The sequence below is a fragment of the Chiloscyllium punctatum genome, chromosome 11, assembly GCF_047496795.1.
Source record: "Chiloscyllium punctatum isolate Juve2018m chromosome 11, sChiPun1.3, whole genome shotgun sequence".
Lineage (NCBI taxonomy): Eukaryota > Metazoa > Chordata > Chondrichthyes > Orectolobiformes > Hemiscylliidae > Chiloscyllium > Chiloscyllium punctatum.
Genome location: NC_092749.1, coordinates 51,188,446 through 51,210,368, shown reverse-complemented (window position 1 = coordinate 51,210,368; position 21,923 = coordinate 51,188,446). Strand labels below are relative to the sequence as shown.

General features: G+C 41.0%; 1 protein-coding gene across 1 annotated transcript in view; it reads left to right on the top strand.

The window, feature by feature from the left end:
- Positions 1–21,923, top strand: part of LOC140482975 (potassium channel subfamily K member 2-like) — a 191,965-nt gene that overhangs the window by 113,277 nt on the left and 56,765 nt on the right. The window contains exons 3-4 of the mRNA XM_072580782.1: positions 10,593–10,710; positions 12,784–12,944. Of these exons, the coding sequence (XP_072436883.1) occupies positions 10,593–10,710; positions 12,784–12,944 (279 nt within the window). The remainder of the gene's footprint in view (positions 1–10,592; positions 10,711–12,783; positions 12,945–21,923) is intronic.

Here is a 21,923-nt window from a genome sequence, read left to right as displayed (position 1 = left end):
CCTTTCCTGAATCCATACTTATTTGGACTGATTCTGTCACTGCTTTCCAAATGCTTAGTTATTGCATCCTTAATAACTGACCCCAACGTTTTTCCCACCGCTGATGTCAGGCTAACCAGCCTATAATTCCCCATTTTCTCTCTTCCTCCTTTTTCAGTCCAGTCCATTGAAACTCTGCCACAGTCTACAGAATGCTGGAAAATCATCACCATGCTATTTCTAGGGCTTCTTGCTGAAAAGTGCTCTAAGATACAAAGCATCATCCCATCAATTTCCCTAAGACCATTTCCTGACTAATAAGGGTTTCCTTCAGATCCTCCTTCATGCTTGACTCTCTGTCCCCTAGCATTTCCAGAAAGTTATTTGTGCCTGCCTTAGTGAAGACAGAATCAAAGTATTTGTTCAACTTCTCTGCCATCTCTCCATTGTCCATTAAGAATCCACCTGATTCTAACCACAAAAGACTTACATTTGTCTTCACCATTCTTTATCTGAAAGACTGAAAGACTGAAGCGACTGGGCTTGTATACCCTTGAGTTTAGAAGACTGAGAGGGGATCTGATTGAGACATATAAGATTATGAAAGGATTGGACACTCTGGCAGCAGGAAACATGTTTCCGCTGATGGGTGAGTGCCGGACCAAAGGACACAGCTTAAAAATACGGGGTAGACCATTTAGGACAGAGATGAGGAGAAATTTCTTCACCCAGAGAGTGGTGGCTGTGTGGAATGCTCTGCCCCAGAGGGCAGTGGAGGCCCAGTCTCTGGATTCATTTAAGAAAGAGTTGGATAGAGCTCTCAAAGATAGTGGAATCAAGGGTTATGGAGATAAGGCAGGAAGAGGATACTGATTAGTAATGATCAACCATGATCATATTGAATGGCGGTGCAGGCTCGAAGGGCTGAATGGCCTACTCCTGCACATATTGTCTATTGTCTATCTCTTCACATAACTATAGAAGCATTTGCAGTCAGTTTTTGTGTTTTCCACAAGCTTACTTTCATATTCTATTTTCCCTTCCTAATTAAATCTTTTGTCCTCCTCTGCTGAATTTTAAATTTCTCACTGTCTTCAGGTTTGCTGCTTTTTCTGGCCAATTTATATGCCTCCTCTTTGGCTTTAACACTATCGCTGATTTCCCTTGTCAGCCACAGTCGAGCTCCCTTCCGTTTTTTACTCTTACGTCAGATAGGGAACTGTTGAAGTTCATCCATGTATTCTTTAAATGTCTGGCGTTGTGGATCCACCATCAACCCCTTCAGTATCCTTGTCTAGCTTATCCTTATCAGTACATGCCTGATACCATCAAAGTTAACTCTCCTTAAGTTCAGGACCCTAGTCTCAGATTTAACTCTATCACTCTCCATTTTAATAAAGAATTTTACCATATTATGGTCACTCTTCCCCAAAGAATCTCATACCACAAAGTTGCTAGTTAATCCTCTGTCATTACACAATAGCCAGTCTCAGATGGCTTGCTCTTTAGTTGGTTCCTCGACATATCGGTCAAAGAAACCATCCCTCATACATTCCAGGAAATTCTCATCTGTTGCATCGCTGCCAGTTTGGTTAGTCCAATCTATATGAAGACTGAAGTCAACCATAATAGCTGCTTACCATTGCTGTATGCATCTCTAATTTCCTGTTTAACAAAATCCCCAAACTCACTACTACTGTTTGGTGGGCTGTACATAACTCCCATGAACGTATTTTTCTTTTTGGTGTTCCACAGCTCCACCCTTAACAGATTCCACATCATCCAAGCCACTATCCTCCCTTAACCAACAATGCTACCCAACCTCCCTTTCCTTTCTGTTTATCTTTTCTGAAAATTGAATAATGCTGGATGTTGAGTTCCCATCCTTGGTCAACCTGGAGCCAGGTCTCCATGATTCCAATTACATAATATCCATTTATAACTATCTGTGCAGTTAATCCATCCACCTTATTATGAGTGCTCCTTGCATTGAGACATAGAGCCTTCAGGCTCATTCTTTTTTATATTTATTGCTATTTTAGAATCATGGTGTAACCAGGCCATTTTTGATTTTTGTCTTTGGGCTCTTTGCCTTCCAATTTCACTTTTCCCCTTACTGCCCTTTGTTTTGGTTCTCACTTTCCTTCCCTCTGACTTCCTGCATTGGATCCCAACCCCCACCATATTAGTTGACACCCTCCCCAATAGCACTAGCAAACACTCCCCTAGGACATTGGTTCCAATCCAGCCCACATGCAGTTAGCTGTCAGTCACAATTAACTGGTGCACTTCCCATGGCTAAACTGCTAGCAAACAGAGTTCTCTTGCCAATCAGCACTCTCCTTTCATACAATACAAATGTTGCTTTCCCTTTATTGTAACTCCCATAAATTGTCCTGATGAATGCAGCATGAAAAATTTTGCCAAAATGTGTCTTCTTCAGCATTGCTTAATTATTATAATATATTGGAAGAGAGCAAAGACACTTCTAATGCAAGTACAAATAAGACATTAAATTTGCATATCATGATCAATATACTCTTTGTTATTCACTATCTTCAGCTATGGTTTGTTAACTTTTTCAATGACTATTGTTATTACTTAGTTGTAGATGAGAGTTGGTGTAACTGAGGTTTTTTAAAAAAAGTGAAATGTAGATGTTAAAGAGTTTTCATGATATTTAGATTATATAAAGAGTACTCTGAAGAGCTCTGCATGAAGACATTTTCCATGCCCTCTATGAAGACTTGTGGTCAGTCTGCACATGAGACTTCACCTGTTAAATGTTCCTGTGACACAAAATAATTAAAGTCACCTGCTAATTTTAACCAGCCTCAAACATTCTGGGTAAAATTACTCAGGGCTCCATCACAAACAACAACAGAAAATCCTGGAATGCCATCACCATTTTCTTTAATCAGACTATTAACATCTTTTAGGAGAGCACTTTGTTAAGAATGTCAGGTAACAATGTGACATTCATGCAATTTTTATGTAATTCTGTATCAGTTGCGTATTTCTCTGAAGGGGAAGGCTATATTCCTAGCATGTGCTGCTGGCCAGCCATTTGTAACCCCACAGATGTCTACTGCACCCATCACTGTTTTACTGAGCCCTGGATCTGTTTATCCACTCAACGGTGCGACAGCCAGTCTGCTGGATGCTAGCAGTTCATGAATGCCCAAAGAGACTTAATCTGATCCTCCTGCACCTCAGCAACCCACAGACTTTGACAATCAATGCACAATTTGATGTCTAATTTGAAAGTAAAAATATGTATACAAGGATTGAATAATGTGGTTTTCCAACAATGCTATAGCCTGCTCCTAATAAGTAGTCAGTATGCATGACTGATATGTGTCTCCTACTATATAGGTATCATGCAAAAGCTTTTATAACAGGTTTATGAAAAAAAAAGATTATGGACCTGCTGATATTATCCTGTTAAAGTTGAGAAAAGGGCTTTAAGCTTGTACATAGAAAAAGGATTGAGAGAGTGGGAAATATTTTGAGACCACTGCCAATCATCTTTCCAAATAAATTAAAGCCTAAATTGAAGTGCAGTATCCTATTAAACATAGTGCTTTCTGGTTGTTAAAAAAACATTAGACCTTGTAGTGCTGCAACCACTGAAATAATTGAGCTATAGAAATTAAGTAACTGGGAAAAATATATGGCCATTAATTCTGGTTTGCCACCTCAGTTTTTGTGCATTTCTCATCTATAATTCTGTTCTATTATTTTAATCCTCTTGTTAATGGTTTTAATTAATGTTGCCAACTGTGTAGTATTTCCGTGGGCTTCAAATGTTAATGTTAAATACTATTTTGCCCTTCCTTTATTTGGAACACTTCTTTGAGCTACACTCAGTCTCCAGCAACTGTCTGTGTGGAGTTTGCACATTCTCCCTGTGTCTGCGTGGGTTTCTTCTGGGTGCTCGGTTTACTCCCACAGTCCAAAGAGGTGCAGGTCAGGTGAATAGATCAGGCTAAATTGCCCATAGTGTCCAGGAATGTGCAGGTTAGGTGGGTTAGCCATGCAAAAATGCAGTGTCATGGGGATAGGGTCGGGGGTGAGAGGCGGGGGAACTGGGTCTGGGTGGGATTCTCTTTTGGTGTGGTGGCCTGCTTTCACATTTTAGGGATTCCATGATTCAATGATTCATGGCTACAAAGAAGGCCACACAGTTTTGCTTCTCATTTAATTTGAACACAATAGGTGCTCTGCGTTTCTTGTGCTCTCCATCGATGACTTGATTTATCAGAAACATCAAGGAGGCTTTTGAAGCATAGTGGTAGTGTCCCTATCTCTGAACTACTAGGTCTGGCTTCTAGTCCCACTGCACTGGCAGTGTATAATAACATCTTGGAACAGGTTGATTAGAAAGTATCTATGAGGAGCATCAATTAGCTGACACTATTTAAAAACATCTTGCATCTCTTGAAGGGGCAGTGCAATTTAAATTCATGAAACTGTCATTGAAATTTCAGAAGACAACTTAGGACAGCAACAACTGCAGGTACCTGACTAATACCCTCCTCTAGCACTCCCACTCCCAACCTCCTTGTAAGAACTAGGGGCAGGAGTAGACCTTTCAGCCTCTTGAGCCAGCTCTGCCATTCAATACAGTCTCAGTTCAGCCTCAACTTCATTTTCCTTCCTGCCCTCTGTAAGGTTGTTGCAGACTCTCATTAGAGAGTAATGATTGGTAGTTGTTTAACTTGAGAGTCAACAGGCCTCCGGTAAGGGTAGGAGTTGAGGAGGACAGACCTTTATAGTAACCTCAGTCAATGTGGAATTGAACCTATGCTGTTGGCATCACTCTGCATCGCAAACCAGCCATCCAAGCTAACCAACCCTTTCTCCATAATCCTTCAATCCACTGCTAATCAAAAATCTATCAATCTCTTCCTTAAATTTACTAAATGTCCGAGCATCCACCACACTCTAGGGTAGTGAATTCCACACATTCATGGCCATTTGAGAGAAGTAATTTTGCCTCATCTCTGCTTTAAGTCTGCTATCACTTCTCTTAAGACTATGACCTCTCATTTTACATTGCCCCATAAGAGGAAACATTGTCTCTCCATCTACTTTGTCAATCCCCTATAGCACTTTATTTACTTCAATTAAATTTCCATTTGTTCTGCTCAACTTCTAAGCATAGACATAAACTGCTCCATTTCTCTTTGAAAGACAAACCTCTCATCTCTGGAATCAATCTAGTGAACACCCTCTGAACTGCCTCCAATGCAACTATATCCTTCCTCAAGTAAGGAGATCAACACTGTGTGCAATATTTCAGGTGTGGTCGCACTCCTGTATAATTGCAGCAACAGTTCCCTATATTCCTTTAGCAATAAATGCCAAAATGCCATGGTTGTCTATTGCTAATGTGAGAGTTTTAGAGAAGATAAATGGCAGAATGAGAAAGACATTTTAACTGCTGGATAGTAGGAAGATATTCCAGTGAGGAAAGCAGGCACAACAAGCATCATTGCCTTCCCCTTTAAGTCAGACACCATCCTGAATTGGAAATATATTGCTGTTCATTCACAGTTGATGAATTCAAATCCTTGAACTTGCTTCTAATACCACAAAGGCTGCCCCAACACCTCAAGGGCAACATCAGTTCAAGAAGGTGGCTCACCATCAGCTGTTCAAGAGCTGTTAGTGACAGGTAATAACTGCTGGCTTTGCCAGTGATGCTCACATCAAATGAATGATTCAAAAAGAACCAGTTTTCTACTGGTGGTAACAGACCATGACTTCATTGCTAAAATATTTAATGACTTCATGACTTTCGGCATAGCCAAAATACCCCTGCTCAGCTAAGGAGAGGAAATCTGTACACAATATTCCATATGTGGTTGAACCAAGGCCGTGTACATTTGTAACATGACATCCCTGCTCCTGTCGTCGAATCCTCTTTAATGCAGACCAACATACCATTTGCCTTTCACTGCTTGCTGCACTTGCCTGCTTACTTTCAGCACCTGTATTCCTGATGAAGGGCCTTTGCCCGAAATGTCGATTTTCCTGCTCCTCAGATGCTGCCTGAACTACTGTGCTTTTCCAGCACCACTCTAATCTAGACTCTGCTTACTTTTAGTGATTAGGTACAAGGACATCCAGGTCTTGTTGCACCTCCCCTTTCCTAATCTATTGCCATTCTAATAATAATCTGTCTTTGTTCTTTGCTACCAAAGTAGATAATCACACATTTATTCATATTGTAATTCATCTGCCATGCATTTGCCCACTCACCAACTTTCCATATTATACTGAAGCATCTCTGTATCCTCTTCACAACTTACCCTTCAACCTAACTTTGTGTCATCTTCAGACTTAAAGATTTTACATTTAATTTCCTCATCTAACTTGTTAATATATATTGTGAATAGCTGGATTCAAGCATTGATCCCTGCTGTCCCCCACTAGTTACTGTCTTCCATTCAGAAAAAGGCCCATTTATTCCTGTCTGACAGCATCACCTGTCTAATCTTAGAGGGAAATGTAGCTTCTCTTTATTTTTTTCTTTGTTTTCATTGTTACTGAATAAAAGTGAACTTTTCAGCCATTTGAAGGCTTTCCAGTAAGTGACACTCCCACATTGAACAAAACAAAGCTACACAGGGCATTAGAGAATGTGTACTATTTCAGTTGGGATTCTAAAATGGTGCAAAAGGAGGGTGTAGTATGTATCTTTAATAGCCAGACATTTATAAAAGTACCATGGTGTCCTCAGAAAAGTTTTTCGATCATTCCCCTTCTGCTATGTGAAGGGCAGTTCCTGGCGGGCAATACTTGACCTTGTGCACATCTGGACTTTAAAAATGGTGCTCGTGCCAGGAATGCTGGGAGGTCCCAGCAGCGGCAAATACCTCTGGTTGCTGAGCAGACGATTGTGCAAGCGGGGTGACAGGGAGGTGTGGTGCTCAGCTAATGAGGTGAACCTGCAGAGAATAAGTTGAGAAAACACACGGACAGAAACCCTCCATGAAGCTCGCAAAAATTGACAACCAATTTCTGGTAGAATTTAGCCTGAAGTGTCAGTGCGAGCTGAAGGCAGTGGTGTGAAATGAAATATGGGAGATGTTGGTCATGAATAGAGGAAGTGACAGGAGCCACAGGTAGTGCGCAGCTAAGTGCATTGTATTGAGAGTCTTTTGTTTGGATGTGTACTGTCCGGCTTGCAAATAATGGGAAATACTCTCACCACTTAGCTTTTCCCCACAAGCTCCTTCTAGCATGCGACAGGAGACATCACCCTTTCTGCAGTGCACAGATGCTTCGAATAGCTCAAGTGCCCTTTAGAGCAAGCCATCACATTATCTTCTCACCGGACCTCAAGGCAGAACTTTACCATGGACTTCAGGCCCCAAATGTGGGACCTGCCAGTGAATTTCCTACGGGCGGCCTTCTAATTAGCCTCCTCCCTGCTTGCGATCCAATTAAAGATTGGAGTTGTCATACATACTACACCCTCCTCTTGGAGTTGTCAACACAATCTCTGTGTAGGCAGCTCTGGAGCCGATACAGTATCACCATGGAGGACTGCATGGCAATATTCAAATAAGAAAGGCCGGTCAGTACATAGAGGCTTCGGAGATTAGAGAGAAGTTAACAGCACACTCTCTCAGTAACCTGCCCAATGCCATTTCTTAAAATGTGACAAAAAAGCAGCTCAGTATTCACTATCGTTTCATCATTCCCTAGATTTTGCATTAAACATAAGTGAAATATGCAGCGAGTCTGTGAGTTCCTGTCAACTTTTCCTTGCTAATGGTCCAAAGAAGCTCCTTTGTTTTTTTTAACTTACATTAAAATGGTTACATAATGTAAGTTGTCTTTGTTAAAACGGGATCCCTGAAATCTTTATCCATGTCCTCTTTATCAGGGCTGGCAAAGACCTGGGCTGTCCCTGACACTAATCCTTGCTCCTGCACATTAGGCCTGTGTGCATTCGTCTACCTCATTCCCTAAGACAATGAAACTCTGAGCTGTTCCGTTCAAGTGATGCTGCACACATGACGGCAAATTGAATTAGTTTTATTGTCACAGTGAAAAGTCTACAAGTCACCACTTACGGTGCTGTCTTAGATGCAAGGTTCCTAGGTACAAATTCTTAAGGAAAAAAACTTAGAAAAATAAAGAAATTAAAAACTTAAGCACTGCAGATTGTAGGAATAAATTAGAAAAATAAAGAAATAAAAAGTTCAGAACAACATTCCTTCAAACCCAGTCCACACCGGCACCTAGCCTCCAGTTCATCGAGCCTTCGATCCAGACTGCACTGGGGTTCACCTCAAGGTTCTCGGGGCTGGGAGATCACTCTGGAATCACCTCAAAGCCGGAAGTCCACGTTGGGGTCACACCAGGCTGAAAGACCATCACGGGCCACTGAAAGATCACCACATTGAAGGATAGTCCTCCTCTGCTGTGTTCTTCAGTCGGTTATTGCTGCTGAGAAGGACCTGGAGCAAAGAGAAACATTTCGAGATTTCACTTTGCACTGAGAAGCCAGATATAAGGAAATGGCCAGTATCACGATGCAGCTTGGCTTAGTCAAGTTGTATGATAAAGTTTTCCAAATATTTTCCTTTATTTTCCCCAAGGCCTGCAAGTAATAGTAAAAACCCTACTCAGAGAGTGCCTTTGGTCTCAAAATCAGCTGACTCTGTTCTCCCGGCCACAGGGTAGAGGGTATTACTTGGGGTGGATTTCTGCAATCAACAAATATAAACAGTCTGTGTGCATTTCCATTGCCCAATTCTTAAATAAAACTGTCACAAGTGTTTCTCCTTCTAATCAATGAAGTTGCCAACAGAAATTCATATATTTACAACAACTTGAATAAGTCGGGAATGTGAATGTGCAAATTGCAACTTTTTGTTATCAAGATATGAAAACAAAGTCAGGACAGAACTGCCCAATTCTTTCATCCTGAGGTGAAAAATCAATAAAAGCAGAATTTATATCAATATTAAAAATAAATAATCATTTTATGATCAATATGTTTGTTAAAGCAGTAGAGAGCATATTCAACTTGTGATATGGCCGGTGGAATGGGTATTGACTAATATGGCAAAGTAGCAGAAAGATGTTTTTATTTTTTATCCAAATATATTAATTTCGAAGGTTTGACAAAATTGTGTCACATGTCTGCTGCATTAAGAATTGAGCTGACTTTACAACCATGAGTGAAATATCAGCTTTGAGTTTCACTCTGCATTTAAACTACTTTTTGAATATATCTAGCTATGACTTTGGTTCTGGTCTGAATGCAAAAATGAGAAGCAAGAAAAAAAAATTGTCTTCCTAATCTCTGCTTTTAGAGTCTCTGGCAAATGTTATTGTTATACTAGCTGTGCGCAATTAATAAGACCATAAGACCATAAGACATAGGAGTGGAAATAAGGTCATTTCGCCCATTGAGTCCACTCCACCATTTAATCATGGCTGATGAGCATTTCAACTCCACTTACCCGCATTCTCCCCGTAGCCCTTAATTCCTTGTGACATCAAGAATTTATCAATCTCTGACTTGAAGACATTTAGCGTCCCGGCCTCCACTGCACTCCGCAGCAATGAATTCCACAGGCCCACCACTCTCTGGCTGAAGGAGTGTCTCCTCATTTCTGTTCTGAATTGACCCCCTCTAATTTTAAGGCTGTGCCCACGGGTCCTAGTCTCCCTGCCTAATGGAAACAATTTCTTAGCGTCCACCCTTTCCAAGCCATGTATTATCTTGTAAGCTTCTATTAGATCTCCCCTTAGCCTTCTAAACTCCAATGAGTGCAATCCCAGGATCCTCAGCCGTTCCTCATATGTTATACCTACCATTCCAGGGATCATCCGTGTGAATCTCCGCTGGACACGCTCCAGTGCCAGTATGTCCCTCCTGAGGTGTGGGGCTCAAAACTGGACACAGTACTCCAAATGGGGCCTAACCAGCGCTTTATAAAGTCTTAGTAGCACATCGCTGCTTTTATATTCCAACTCTCTTGAGATAAATGACAACATTGCATTCGCTTTCTTAATCACGGATTCAACCTGCATGTTTACCTTTAGAGAATCCTCGACTAACACTCCCAGATCCCTTTGTACTTAATGTTTTTAAAGCTGCTATTTTTAAAATCTAAGAGTTCCTCTGATCACAGCAGTGTTATTTTTGTCATATCTCACATCTATCTTGTTCACTCCAAATAAAGTTGGTAAGTTAATGAATGGTGTTGGCATATGGGTACTTTTATGGCCTGACTCTACATGAAGCAAAAGTTGCAAATGTGCTTGCTAAAACATTTTTACTTTGAACATGTAATAGCCACCCAAGAGGGAAAAGAGTTTAATGCCAATAACGTCAGACTAAATCTCAGGTACCAATCAACCCCCCAAATGGAAAAGATTCTGAAAACTTTGGGAAAGAAAGAGATAAGAACAATGAAAACAAATCATGTAAAATAAAATCAGTAGAAGTTTTTTTCGAATAAAACATTATGGTGTTACTCAGGTCCAATTATGTCAATACACTAAAGAATTATTATGAATGTCTTGCTTTGGATGATTAATAATGTTGCATGATTACTGATGTATTCTTTTCAAACTGACAGCATTTGATGGAAGCTGTAAATGCAGGTGTTAACCCTGCAGGGAATTCTACCAATCAAACCAGCCACTGGGACTTGGGCAGTTCCTTCTTCTTTGCAGGCACCATTATAACCACCATAGGTAAGACATTTATAATAAATCTGGCATCAACTGTTCATGATTTAATTATGTCCAACATATTCATTTGAAAGAAATGCATCTTGAAATTCAAATAATTGGTACATTGAAACTTTAGCAAAATCTGCAAACTTGCTGCTTCTTGTACATTGAGCTACATTTCATATACTCTACAGTGCATTGCTTACTATTCTCTAATTCCTTCAGGTAATCGACAATTTATATTGTTTAACTAATATTTCATAATACTGTTCTTGTGGTTATAGACACAGTTCATCCAACCTATTACATATTAAAAATATACCTTTAACTTTGGGCAATAGTACTAAATTGGTAAGCTTAGATCAACTGCAAATAATCCATTATTTCAGATCTTAATTTTCCCTGAAGTCATGGAAATGCTTAAATCACTTAACATCTGCTGTGTGGACAGGCAAGCTTACATTTCAGGAATCGATACTTGATCAGAATTGAAAGATATTACAGATATATAGCATTTAAAAAGGAACAGAATGAGGAGAGGGGAGGGACAAATTAAAATACTTGAATGAAATAGAACAGACCGATAAAGTGCTTGAGTACAAAACAGGAGAAGCAGTTCATTTTTAGAACTTCCATTTTTTTGGTTTTTCATTGACCTTCCTGATTTTTGTTACAGGATGGGACTGCACCATGCCACTTGATATAGCATAATGGGTATCTTGATGAGTAACCATAACTTTGCCCCTGCTTTTGTTTCTATCCAACCTACTAACATAACATAGGACCATCACATTTATCTAATTTTGCTGATTGACATAGTCCCGTATCACTACAGTCCTGCTGACCATCTGCCCTTATGCTCTCCACTGTCCTGACCTTGATGCCTCTTAAAACCTGACCATATTTTCCTGGTGATTGTCTCAAACTTTTGTCTCGTGACCTCATGACCATCCACCTAATGTCTTTGGTATTGTTCTGATGTGACATCTGTAACACTTGAAACTGACAGTCCTGCTTAGCCTCTCCATAATGGAAGCTCCAGAGTTTTCCCAACAGTCCTGCCAATGCTATACCTCTGCATCAACCTCTGTGCACCTCACCTCATGGCTCTGTTACTAACCAGCCAGATAGCCTTTCTGAATGCTTACCACCTAATTACTCAAGAGTCGGCTAAATATTTTGTTTAGATTTTCTCTTACTACTCACCTGCAAAAACTCCAAAACAATTCTGCTCGATTTTCAGGTTCCGGGTCAACTCTTCACCTAATTCCCTGCGTGACAGCTGCAGCTCAACTTCCTTGGAATTGTTATGTTCACCCTGCGGATTCACAATCCTTTTTACAAGTGTTTATTTGGAAGGAAGCCTTCAATTGATCATCCCTTCTCTCTTCTTCTCTGATTTTCCCTGAGAACTTTGCCTATTCACTCCTCCATCCTCCATGCCTTTCACTTTCCTTTTCCCAGACCATACTTTCTGATTGAATTCAAAATTTAGCTCCTCATCTACCTTAAATGAACTGATCTCAACCATGGCAGTAATCAGACAAAATAATTAACTCATGCCAGAAGAGTAAAATAATTTAGGGAGACTTATTCTGGTCATCTGAATCCCCATTTATATGGAACTTTCTGAACACAATATTGACTGAGATGTGTTGAGACGCAAGTGAAGAATTGTCAGATGGGAGAACAGTTGGAGGTTTTCTGGCACATGTATAATTTCAAGCCAACTGAAAGGAAGGAGGAGCGAAAAATAACAACAAAAAACCCAACAGATGAAAGAAATGATATCAGCAAAATTCTTCATGGAGAGTTGAAACAACCTTGATTAATAAATGATGTATGATCATCCTATTGATTTCAACCTGCAAATATTTAAACTAACATGGTAACAGTGACATTACAAGGAAACAAGATTCATTTGTTCAAATATAAAATGTGTTTTTCACATGCAAACATTCTGCACCTTTTTCTGTTTATCTTCAGAGACACAAATTGTCACACTGCATTCCTTTAAAGAATCTAAGACTTATTGCAACTGCAAAACCTTGTGATAACTTATGTCTAATTCAGTTTGATCTTATTTCCTCCCAGGTTTTGGAAAGATCTCTCCAACTACTGTAGGTGGAAAAATATTCTGCATCATTTATGCCTTGTTAGGGATTCCGCTGTTTGGGTTTTTACTTGCTGGTGTTGGTGACCAGCTTGGGACCATATTTGGAAAAGGAATCGCTAAAGTGGAAGATGTATTCCTCGTAAGTTACACAAGTGTACTTCATAATAAATGAATGCAAAACTATGAAATAACATGTTAGATTTTTATCACCTTCTTTGAGTGTCAAACTCCCTAGGTGACATTTAAAGTCTATGCATACTTAATATTATCTAGAAGGTCATAGAATAATATTTTATTTCAATAATGAGGATTATCAATTTTTGAAAATTAGTTTTTAATAGCTTTTTGACCAAGTGATGTACATAAACAGGGACATTTTAATAGAAAACTATTAACAGTTAAAAATCTTCAGAATTTTACACAGGATTTGCAGTTGCACGTTTTGCCTCTGTACTGTACACAGGAGTGGGATTTTATATATGACTTTACATTTATTAACAAGTTAATGAGAAGTGAAATAAAAAAAAAGAAAACAAGTTCTGCAGCAATTCTACAGGGGAAAAGATAAAATGTTTCTTGATGGGATCACTAACAGAAAAATGCCAAAGGCTGTTATGATGGTGTTCAGAATGTCGAAGAGAAACCTGGCAATAAGGCATTTCTCTGCAGATAAATAAACTGTTGAAATGTTTTCTGTAACTTACCAAGAAGAGGACTGTGAAAATGAGGTGAGAACCATAAAACATGCCTCTGTAACAGAGGATGGCTAATGTTTCAAATGATTAATCCCTCCTAAGCATATGAAATGGAAGAGAAGAGCAACTTCCCCTCCCTGAATAAAGGCAACCTTAATATAATTAATGGCTTCAACACAAATGAGATGGGAATGTTAAATAGGATAGAGGGAATCAAAAATTAGATTCCCAAGATAGATGGCACTTTTCTCAGAGTAGTCAGAGAGATGAGTTTTGTGAGGCATAGTTGGTTACTAATGGCGTACCTTATGGGTTTCCTAACTAAAGTAGTGCATCCTCCCAGTGTAGTATTAGCAAAAGGAACCAATAAGTTCACATCCGGTTCAGAATTACTGAAAGGCTCCTGATATCGAGGTATCTTTTGACTTTAACAATGTGGAATCTAAGTGACCCTGCTTGGGGCTGCTACCCATCTGCCAGTGCCTCTAGCCGCTTTCAAAATGCATGAAGTGCACTTTTCTCATTCATGTGGGCATTTCTGGCTGGGACAGCATATATTGCTCATTCATAGCTGCCCTTGAGAAGGTGCTGGTGAGGTGCCATTTTGAACAGCTGAAGTCTATTTGATGTAGGCAGACTTACAATGCCACTCAGGAGGGAATTCCAGAAACTCTGATGTATTCAATATCAGGATAATCAGTGGCTTGGAGAGGGGATTGCATGTGGTGGTGTTCCCACATTTCTGCTGCCCACATGCTTCTAGATAGTAGTGTTCATAGAATTGAAAGGTGTTGTCCTTGAAAGGTGTATTCCAAGGAGCCATTTTCCCAGATATTGACTGGGAAAGCTATAGCTCGAGTTCATTAGATGGGTCGGTGTTTGTCCAATGTGTGCAGGAGGGTTTCCTGACACAATATGTAGACAGGCCAACAAGAGGTGAGGCCATACTGGATTTGGTTCTAGGTAATGAACCAGACCAGGTGTTAGACTTGGAGGTAGGTGAGCATTTCGGGGACAGTGACCACAACTCGGTGACTTTTACTCTAGTGATGGAGAGGGATAAGTGTGCACTGCAGGACAGGAGTTATAGCTGGGGGCAGGGAAATTATGATGCGGTGAGGCATGACTTAGGATGTGTGGATTGGAAAAATAGGCTTCAAGGGAAGGACACAAATGATATGTGGAGCTTGTTCAAGGAGCAGCTATTGGGTGTCCTTGATAAGTATGTACCAGTCAGGCAGGGAGGAAAGGGTCTTGTGAGGGAGCCGTGGTTTAATAAGGAATTGGAATCCCTTGTAAAAGGGAAGAGGGCGGCCTATGTAAAGATGAGGCGTGAAGGTTCAGTTGGGGCGATTGAGAGTTATAAGGTAGCCAGGAAGGATCTGAAAAGAGAGCTAAGAGCAGCAAGAAGGGGACATGAAAAGTCCTTGGTTGGTAGGATTAGGGAAAACCCTAAGGCTTTCTATAGGTATGTCAGGAATAAAAGGATGACTAGGGTAGGTATCGGTCCAGTCAAGGATAGTAGTGGGAAGTTGTGCGTGGAGGCAGAAGAGATTGGAGAGACACTAAATCAATACTTTTCATCAGTATTCAGTCAGGAACAGGACATTGTTGCTGATGTGAATATTGAGTCACAAGTGATTAGAATGGATGGCTTTTGAGGTATGAAGGGAAGAGGTCAGGGGAATACTGGAAAGGGTGAAAATAGATAAGTCCCCTGGGCCTGATGGCATTTATCCTAGGATCCTCTGGGAAGCTAGGGAGGAGATAGCGGAGCCATTGGCCTTGATTTTTATGTCGTCATTGTCTACAGGAATAGTGCCAGGAGACTGAAGGATAGCGAATTTGGTCCCCTTGTTCAAGAAGGGGAGTAGGGACAGCCCTAGTAACTATAGGCCAGTGAGTCTCACTTCTGTTGTGGGCAAAGTCTTAGAGAGAATTGTAAGGGATAGAATTTATGAACATCTGGATAGGAATAATGTGATCAAGGATAGTCAGCATGGTTTTATGAAGGGCAGGTCGTTCCTCACAAACCTTATTGAGTTCTTTGAGAAGGTGACCAAGGAAGTGGACGAGGGTAAAGCAGTAGATGTGGTGTATATGGATTTTAGCAAGACGTTTGATAAGGTACCCCATGGTAGGCTACTGCAAAAATTACGGAGGTATGGCATTGAGGGTGCATTAGAAGGAGACAGAGGGTAGTAGTTGATGGTAAAGGTTCATTTTGGAGTGCAGTTACTAGCGGTGTTCCACAAGGATCTGTTTTGGGACCATTGCTGTTTGTCATTTTTATAAATGACCTGGAGGAGGGGCTTGAAGGCTGGGTGAGCAAGTTTGCAGATGATACGAAAGTCGGTGGAGTGGTGGACAGCGAAGAAGGATGTGGCAGGTTACAGCGGGATATAGATAAGTTGCAGAGCTGGACAGAAAGGTGGCAAATGGAGTTCAATGTAGCTAAGTGTGAAGTCATTCACTTTGGTAGGAGTAACAAGAAGATGGATTACTGGGCTAATGGTAGGCTACTTGGTAGTGTGGATGAGCAGAGGGATCTTGGTGTCCATGTACACAGATCTCTGAAAGTTGCCACCCAGGTAAATAGTGCTGTGAAGAAGGCATATGGTCTACTGGGCTTTATTGGTAGAGGAATTGAGTTCCGGAGTCCTGAGGTCATGTTGCAGTTGTATAAGACTCTGGTGCGGCCCTATCTGGAGTATTGTGTACAGTTTTGGTCACCATACTATAGGAAGGATGTGGAGGCACTGGAACGGGTGCAGAGGAGGTTTACCAGGATGTTGCCTGGTATGGTAGGAAGATCATATGAGGAAAGGCTGAGGTACTTGGGGCTGTTCTCATTGGAGAAAAGAAGGTTTAGGGGAGATTTGATAGAGGTGTACAAGATGATTAGGGGTTTAGATAGGGTTGATAGTGAGAACCTTTTTCCGCGTATGGAGTCAGCTGTTACTAGGGGACACAGCTTTAAATGAAGGGGAAGTTGGTATAAGACAGATGTTAAGGGTAGATTCTTTACTCAGCGGGTTGTGAGTTTATGGAATGCCCTGCCAGTATCAGTGGTGGACTCTCCCTCTTTATGGTCATTCAAGCGGGCATTGGATAAGCATATGGAGGATAGTGGGCTAGTGTAGGTTAGGTAGGCTTCGGTGGGCACAACATCGAGGGCCGAAGGGCCTGTACTGCGCTGTATTTTTCTATGTTCTATGTTCTATGAGCCTTAGTGAGTTTCTGCAGTGTATGTCCCAGTTGGTACATGCCATTGCTACTGCGCATCAGTAGGGAGGCAAGCGTATGTTTGAGAATATGATGCCAGTCAAAAAAACCCTTACACATTTCCCTTGTGCCTTGTAGGTGGTGGACAGATTTTGGAAAGTCAATAGATGAGTGATTCACTCCAAGGAACCAAGCATGCTCTTGTACCCGCAGTATTTTTACAGTGCAATTACTGGTCAATAGTAATGCCTAGGATGTTGATGGTGGGGGATTCAGCAATGGTAAAGCTGTTACTTGCCACTTATTAGCCCAAACTTGGATATCATTCAGATCTTGGTGCATTTGGACATGGACCGCTTCAGAATCTGAGAAATCACAAATGGTATGGTCCTAGCCAGTGTGGAGAGCTTTCTTCTTGATTTCCATTGTCTCTACATTTGCTAGGGTTTCTCAATGTCATACTCAATCAAATGCAGCTTTGATGCCACAAGGAGTCACTCTCCCCTCAATTCAGGAATGCCGTACTTTTGTCCATGTTTGAACCAAGGTTGCAATTAGGTTAGGAGTGGAAAAGTAGAACCTGAAATGTCAGTGGGCAAGTTATTGCTAATCAAGCGCTACTTGATAGCACAATTGAAAACATCTTCCATTGCTTTAGTGAAGATTGAGAACAGATTTCTGATTTGCTAGGTTGGATTTAGCTTCATTTCCTTGTACAAATCATATCTGGGCAATTTTCTACATTATTGGTAGGTGCCAGTGTTGTAGCTGTGGAATTGCTTGGCTATGGGTATGACAGGTTTTATGGATCAAATTGTCAGTACTATTGCTGGAAGGTTGTCAGGATCCACAGCCTTTGTTGTATCAGTGCTTTCAGCCATTTCTTGATGTCTTATGGGGTCGAATTGACTGAACACTGGTATCTGTGTTGCTGAGTATGTCTGGAGGAGACCAAGATGGATCATCCATTTGACACTTCTGGATAAAGATTGTTACAAATAGTTCAGCCTTATCTTTTGCACTGATGTGCTGGACACCTCCATCATTAAGAATGGAGATAATTGTGGAACCTCCTCCTCCAGGAATTGTTTGATTGTCCACCACCAGTCACAAGCAGATGTTGCATGACTGCCAAACTTAGATTTGATCCATTAGTTGTGGAATCATTCAGCTCTGTCTATCACACATGTAGTCCTGTGTTATAACTATGTCAGGTTGACACATCATTTTTAGAGATGTGTGGTGCTTCACCTGACATATCTTCTCGTACTGTTCATTGAACCAGGGTTGGTCCCCTAGCTTGATAGTAATGGTGGAGTGAAGGCTATGCTGGGCCATGAAGTTACACATTACAGATTGTGTCTAAGTACAATTGTGCTGCTCCTGATGGCCCACAGCATCTTATGGATGCTAAGTTGTTTGATTATTTCAAATCTACCCCATTTAGCATAGTGATAGTGGCACACAGCATGACAGAAAGTACTCCCAATTTTAAAGCAGAACTCATAGAACATAGAACATAGAAAAATACAGCGCAGTACAGGCCCTTCGGCCCTCGATGTTGCGCCGACCGAAGCCTACCTAACCTACACTAGCCCAATAACCTCCATATGCTTATCCAATGCCCGCTTAAATGACCATAAAGAGGGAGAGTCCACCACTGCTACTGGCAGGGCATTCCATGAACTCACAACCCGCTGAGTAAAAAATCTACCCCTAACCTCTGTCCTATACCTACCAACCCTTAATTTAAAGCTGTGTCTCCTTTCCACAAGCACCGCACAGTGGCCAGTTATACTGATACTGTTGCAGATAGATACATCTGTGACAGGCAGATTGTTAAGGATAAGGTCAAATAAGATTTTCTCTTCTGTTGGTCCCTTCACGGATATGTCCTTTTGGATTTGACTGAATTAGTGGTGGTGCCAAGCCACACTTGGTTCTGGATGTTGAAGACCCCACCCATGCTACACTCTTCTCACCCTCAGTGCTTCCTCAAGTGATGCTGAGCATGGATTAATACTGAATTATTAGCCAAGACAGACTCAATACATGGTAAATAGCAGGAGATCTTCTTGCCCATATTTGACCTAAGATTTTATGTCATGAGACTTGATGGGTTCCAGAGTCAATGTGGAGTACTCCCCCTGTGACTCCCACCTGACTGTATAGCACCGCCCAGCATCTCTGTTGGGCCTGACCTTCTGGTGGGACAGGACAGCCCAGGGTTAGTGATGATGTTATTAGCAGCATGGCATCGTTCTTACTGTGTCAGGCTGCTGCTTGAACAATCTGTAAGGCAGCTGTCCCAATTTTGGGATGAGCCCCCAAATGTTAGTAAGGAGGACTTACAGGGATGACAGGGCTCATTATACTGCGTCATTTGCTGTTGTTCTGGTGTCTCGGTTGTGCCAGGTGATCAGTTTGGTTTCGTTCCTTTCTCGAGACACGTTAGTGGTTAGATACAACTGAGTGGCTTCCTAGGTTTTGAGAGAGGGTATTTATGAGTCAACCACATCACAATGTGTCTGGAGTCATATGCAGACCAGACCCAGGTAAGGATGGCAGGTTTCCTTTTCTAAAGCGCATTAGTGAACATGTTTGGTTTGTACAACAATCAACAATGGATTATTGGTCATTGTTAGACTCTTAATTCCAGACTACGTTTTGCAATTTCAAATTCACTCATCTGTCATTGGTGGGATTATGCCTGAGGAGTGCAGACTCCCATAGGTCTCCTCATGATCTTAGTAACAATACCTGATAAACTAATGTAACTTGTTCCTAATTGCTGTTATACAATAACAACTTTTTGTTTAAGGTAAGAGAAACCTCTTGTTCAGATGCAGTAGAGGTAGACTCTACTCCTATATGCCAAGTCAAAGGAAACCTGATTGATGGTAGCATTCTCATATCCACAAATTCCACTTGGTGATCAGCAGCGAGCATCATTGCTTATTATCACAAACTGCATTGGTGAAATAATCCATTGGACCCAGAAGGATAAATTTGCAAAGGACCAAGTGAGTGTACAAACCTTTAAGTCTTTTACCTCTCAAAGAACTATCCATACCCACTGACATCAGCTGCAAGTGCTTGAACAAAGAAAGACTCAATGGGAACACATGGAATAACCAAAAAGGGAGAAACAGCTGCCCACATTAAAGCCTTTATTCCCAACCGGGTAAGGATACACCCATCAGACTTAGGGTTAACCAGATGTGCAGTCATTCCTCAATTGGCAGTATGGTGGCTAGGGACTTCAGGAAGAGGTTAATGATGTCATAGACTCATTGTAAAATCGGTGATTATACAGGATTAGAAAGAATGGAAAACACCTTTATCATCAGTGAAGAAAATTCAGATGACAGAAATCAACGAAGTTTGCCAGAAGATGCAGATGAGGAAGAAAAGGCTAAGAAGGACAAGCCATTGAACTGATTGATCAATCTTTAGTTTGAAACAATAAGGCACCAACGTGGTCTTCTGAACAAGTGTATAGCAGCTTCATATTTGATGCCATGTGGTAAGATGATACAAGTTCATGAGGAATATTTAAATTATTTGTCTTCCAAAGCAGAACTATCAGTGCCAGTGACAGAAATAATGTTATGGTGAGGAGGTGCTGGTCAGCAGCAGTCCTCTAGTACCTTGAGTTGGGGGTTGGAAGTGGGGTCGGGTGGGGGGGGCGGTGGGGGGGGGCGGGGGGGGGGATGTCCCAGTACAATAACTATGTAGGGTGAATGAAGATATCCAATCTAGTCATCAGTTGAATTTAAGAATTTATATCCTTCAATACAGCTTTATGAGCAAATTGAGAATAAAGATTTAATAGCACAAAATGAAGCTGAGTTGCATTTGATTCATTGGAAACCAGACAAATGTCTGCAGATTCAGGACACAGTCAAAAAGAAGAAATTACCTGGTTCAAAATCTAGGATACCACAAAGATGAAAAAACTTGTTTGTGTCGAGCAGCTGTTCCATGATGGAAATTAAAATTAAAGACATCCAGATTCAGCAGAGAAGAATTCCTCTGTACAAGACATGCAGGAGATTTAGGATCCTTTTCTTTAAAATATGTCTTTATTGAAAAGGGGAGAATATTTTTTGGACATTACAACAAATACAAAACAAACAATTCAAACCAATATAAAAAAACCCACTGATTACATAAATAAATAATAATTAATAACTAACTAAAAAAAAATGACCATAATAATAATACAGCTCAACAAAGCAAAGTAATAGCCCTTGACCATTGAGAGCACAAATTTATATATATTCATGTGATTGTAGTCCCTCCTGTCTGGATAGCAGACTCATTAAACAGAATTGTCATGGCTACATAAAGGCCCTTATTAGTACGGCATAAAAATCTGCACCTAAGTAGTCCAAAAAGGACGGCCATATCTTATAAAAATTCTCAGTTTTAATGTGTGTCATATTTGTAAGAAAGTCCAAAGGGATGTGTTCCATGACTAGCTTATGCCAGCCCGACAGCCCTGGGGGATTTTCAGACACCCATCCGAACAGAATGTTCTTTCTTTCACAAAAAGTGAGGATACTGAAAAGCCTTTTCTTGTGCGCATCTAATGGAAGTGGGATTAACAAGGCCAAGAAGGGGAGATACCAGGTCCATGTCCACCTCTGTCCCAAGAGCGTCTCTATTTCATCTACCACAGCCTGTGGAAGGACCAGAGATAATGGCTGAGCGTGCCCATACTCACCACATTTGGGACATATTGGAGATGCTCCCACTTTAAATTTTGAAAGGTGGTCTGGAACCAAGTGGACCCTGTGGTGAATTGTCAATTGCAACACATGGGTCCTGTTGGAAATCGAGATCCTTCTTGCATTTTCTCCGATATCCTCTCATACTTCGGGAGAGATCACAAAATCCAGCTCCTTCGCCTATACCTTACAGAGCTGTTTGGACTCCTCCGAGGGACCCTCTCCCAATAGGTGATAGGCATTGCTGACAAAAAGTGTATTCTCGGCATTCAGCACCTTCTTCTGTATGTCAGATCTATAAGAATCAGTTAGAAGTATGGTCTCTTGATTTAGGGTCCTTCAAGAAGGCAATGGACCAATTACCTGTGTTGTCAGAACCAACATTCTCAGCAAAGGACATCCAAGGGATAAAAGGTCCTCCAGTGCAGTAAGACAGGTCACAGATAACATAAGGTCAAGATCAGA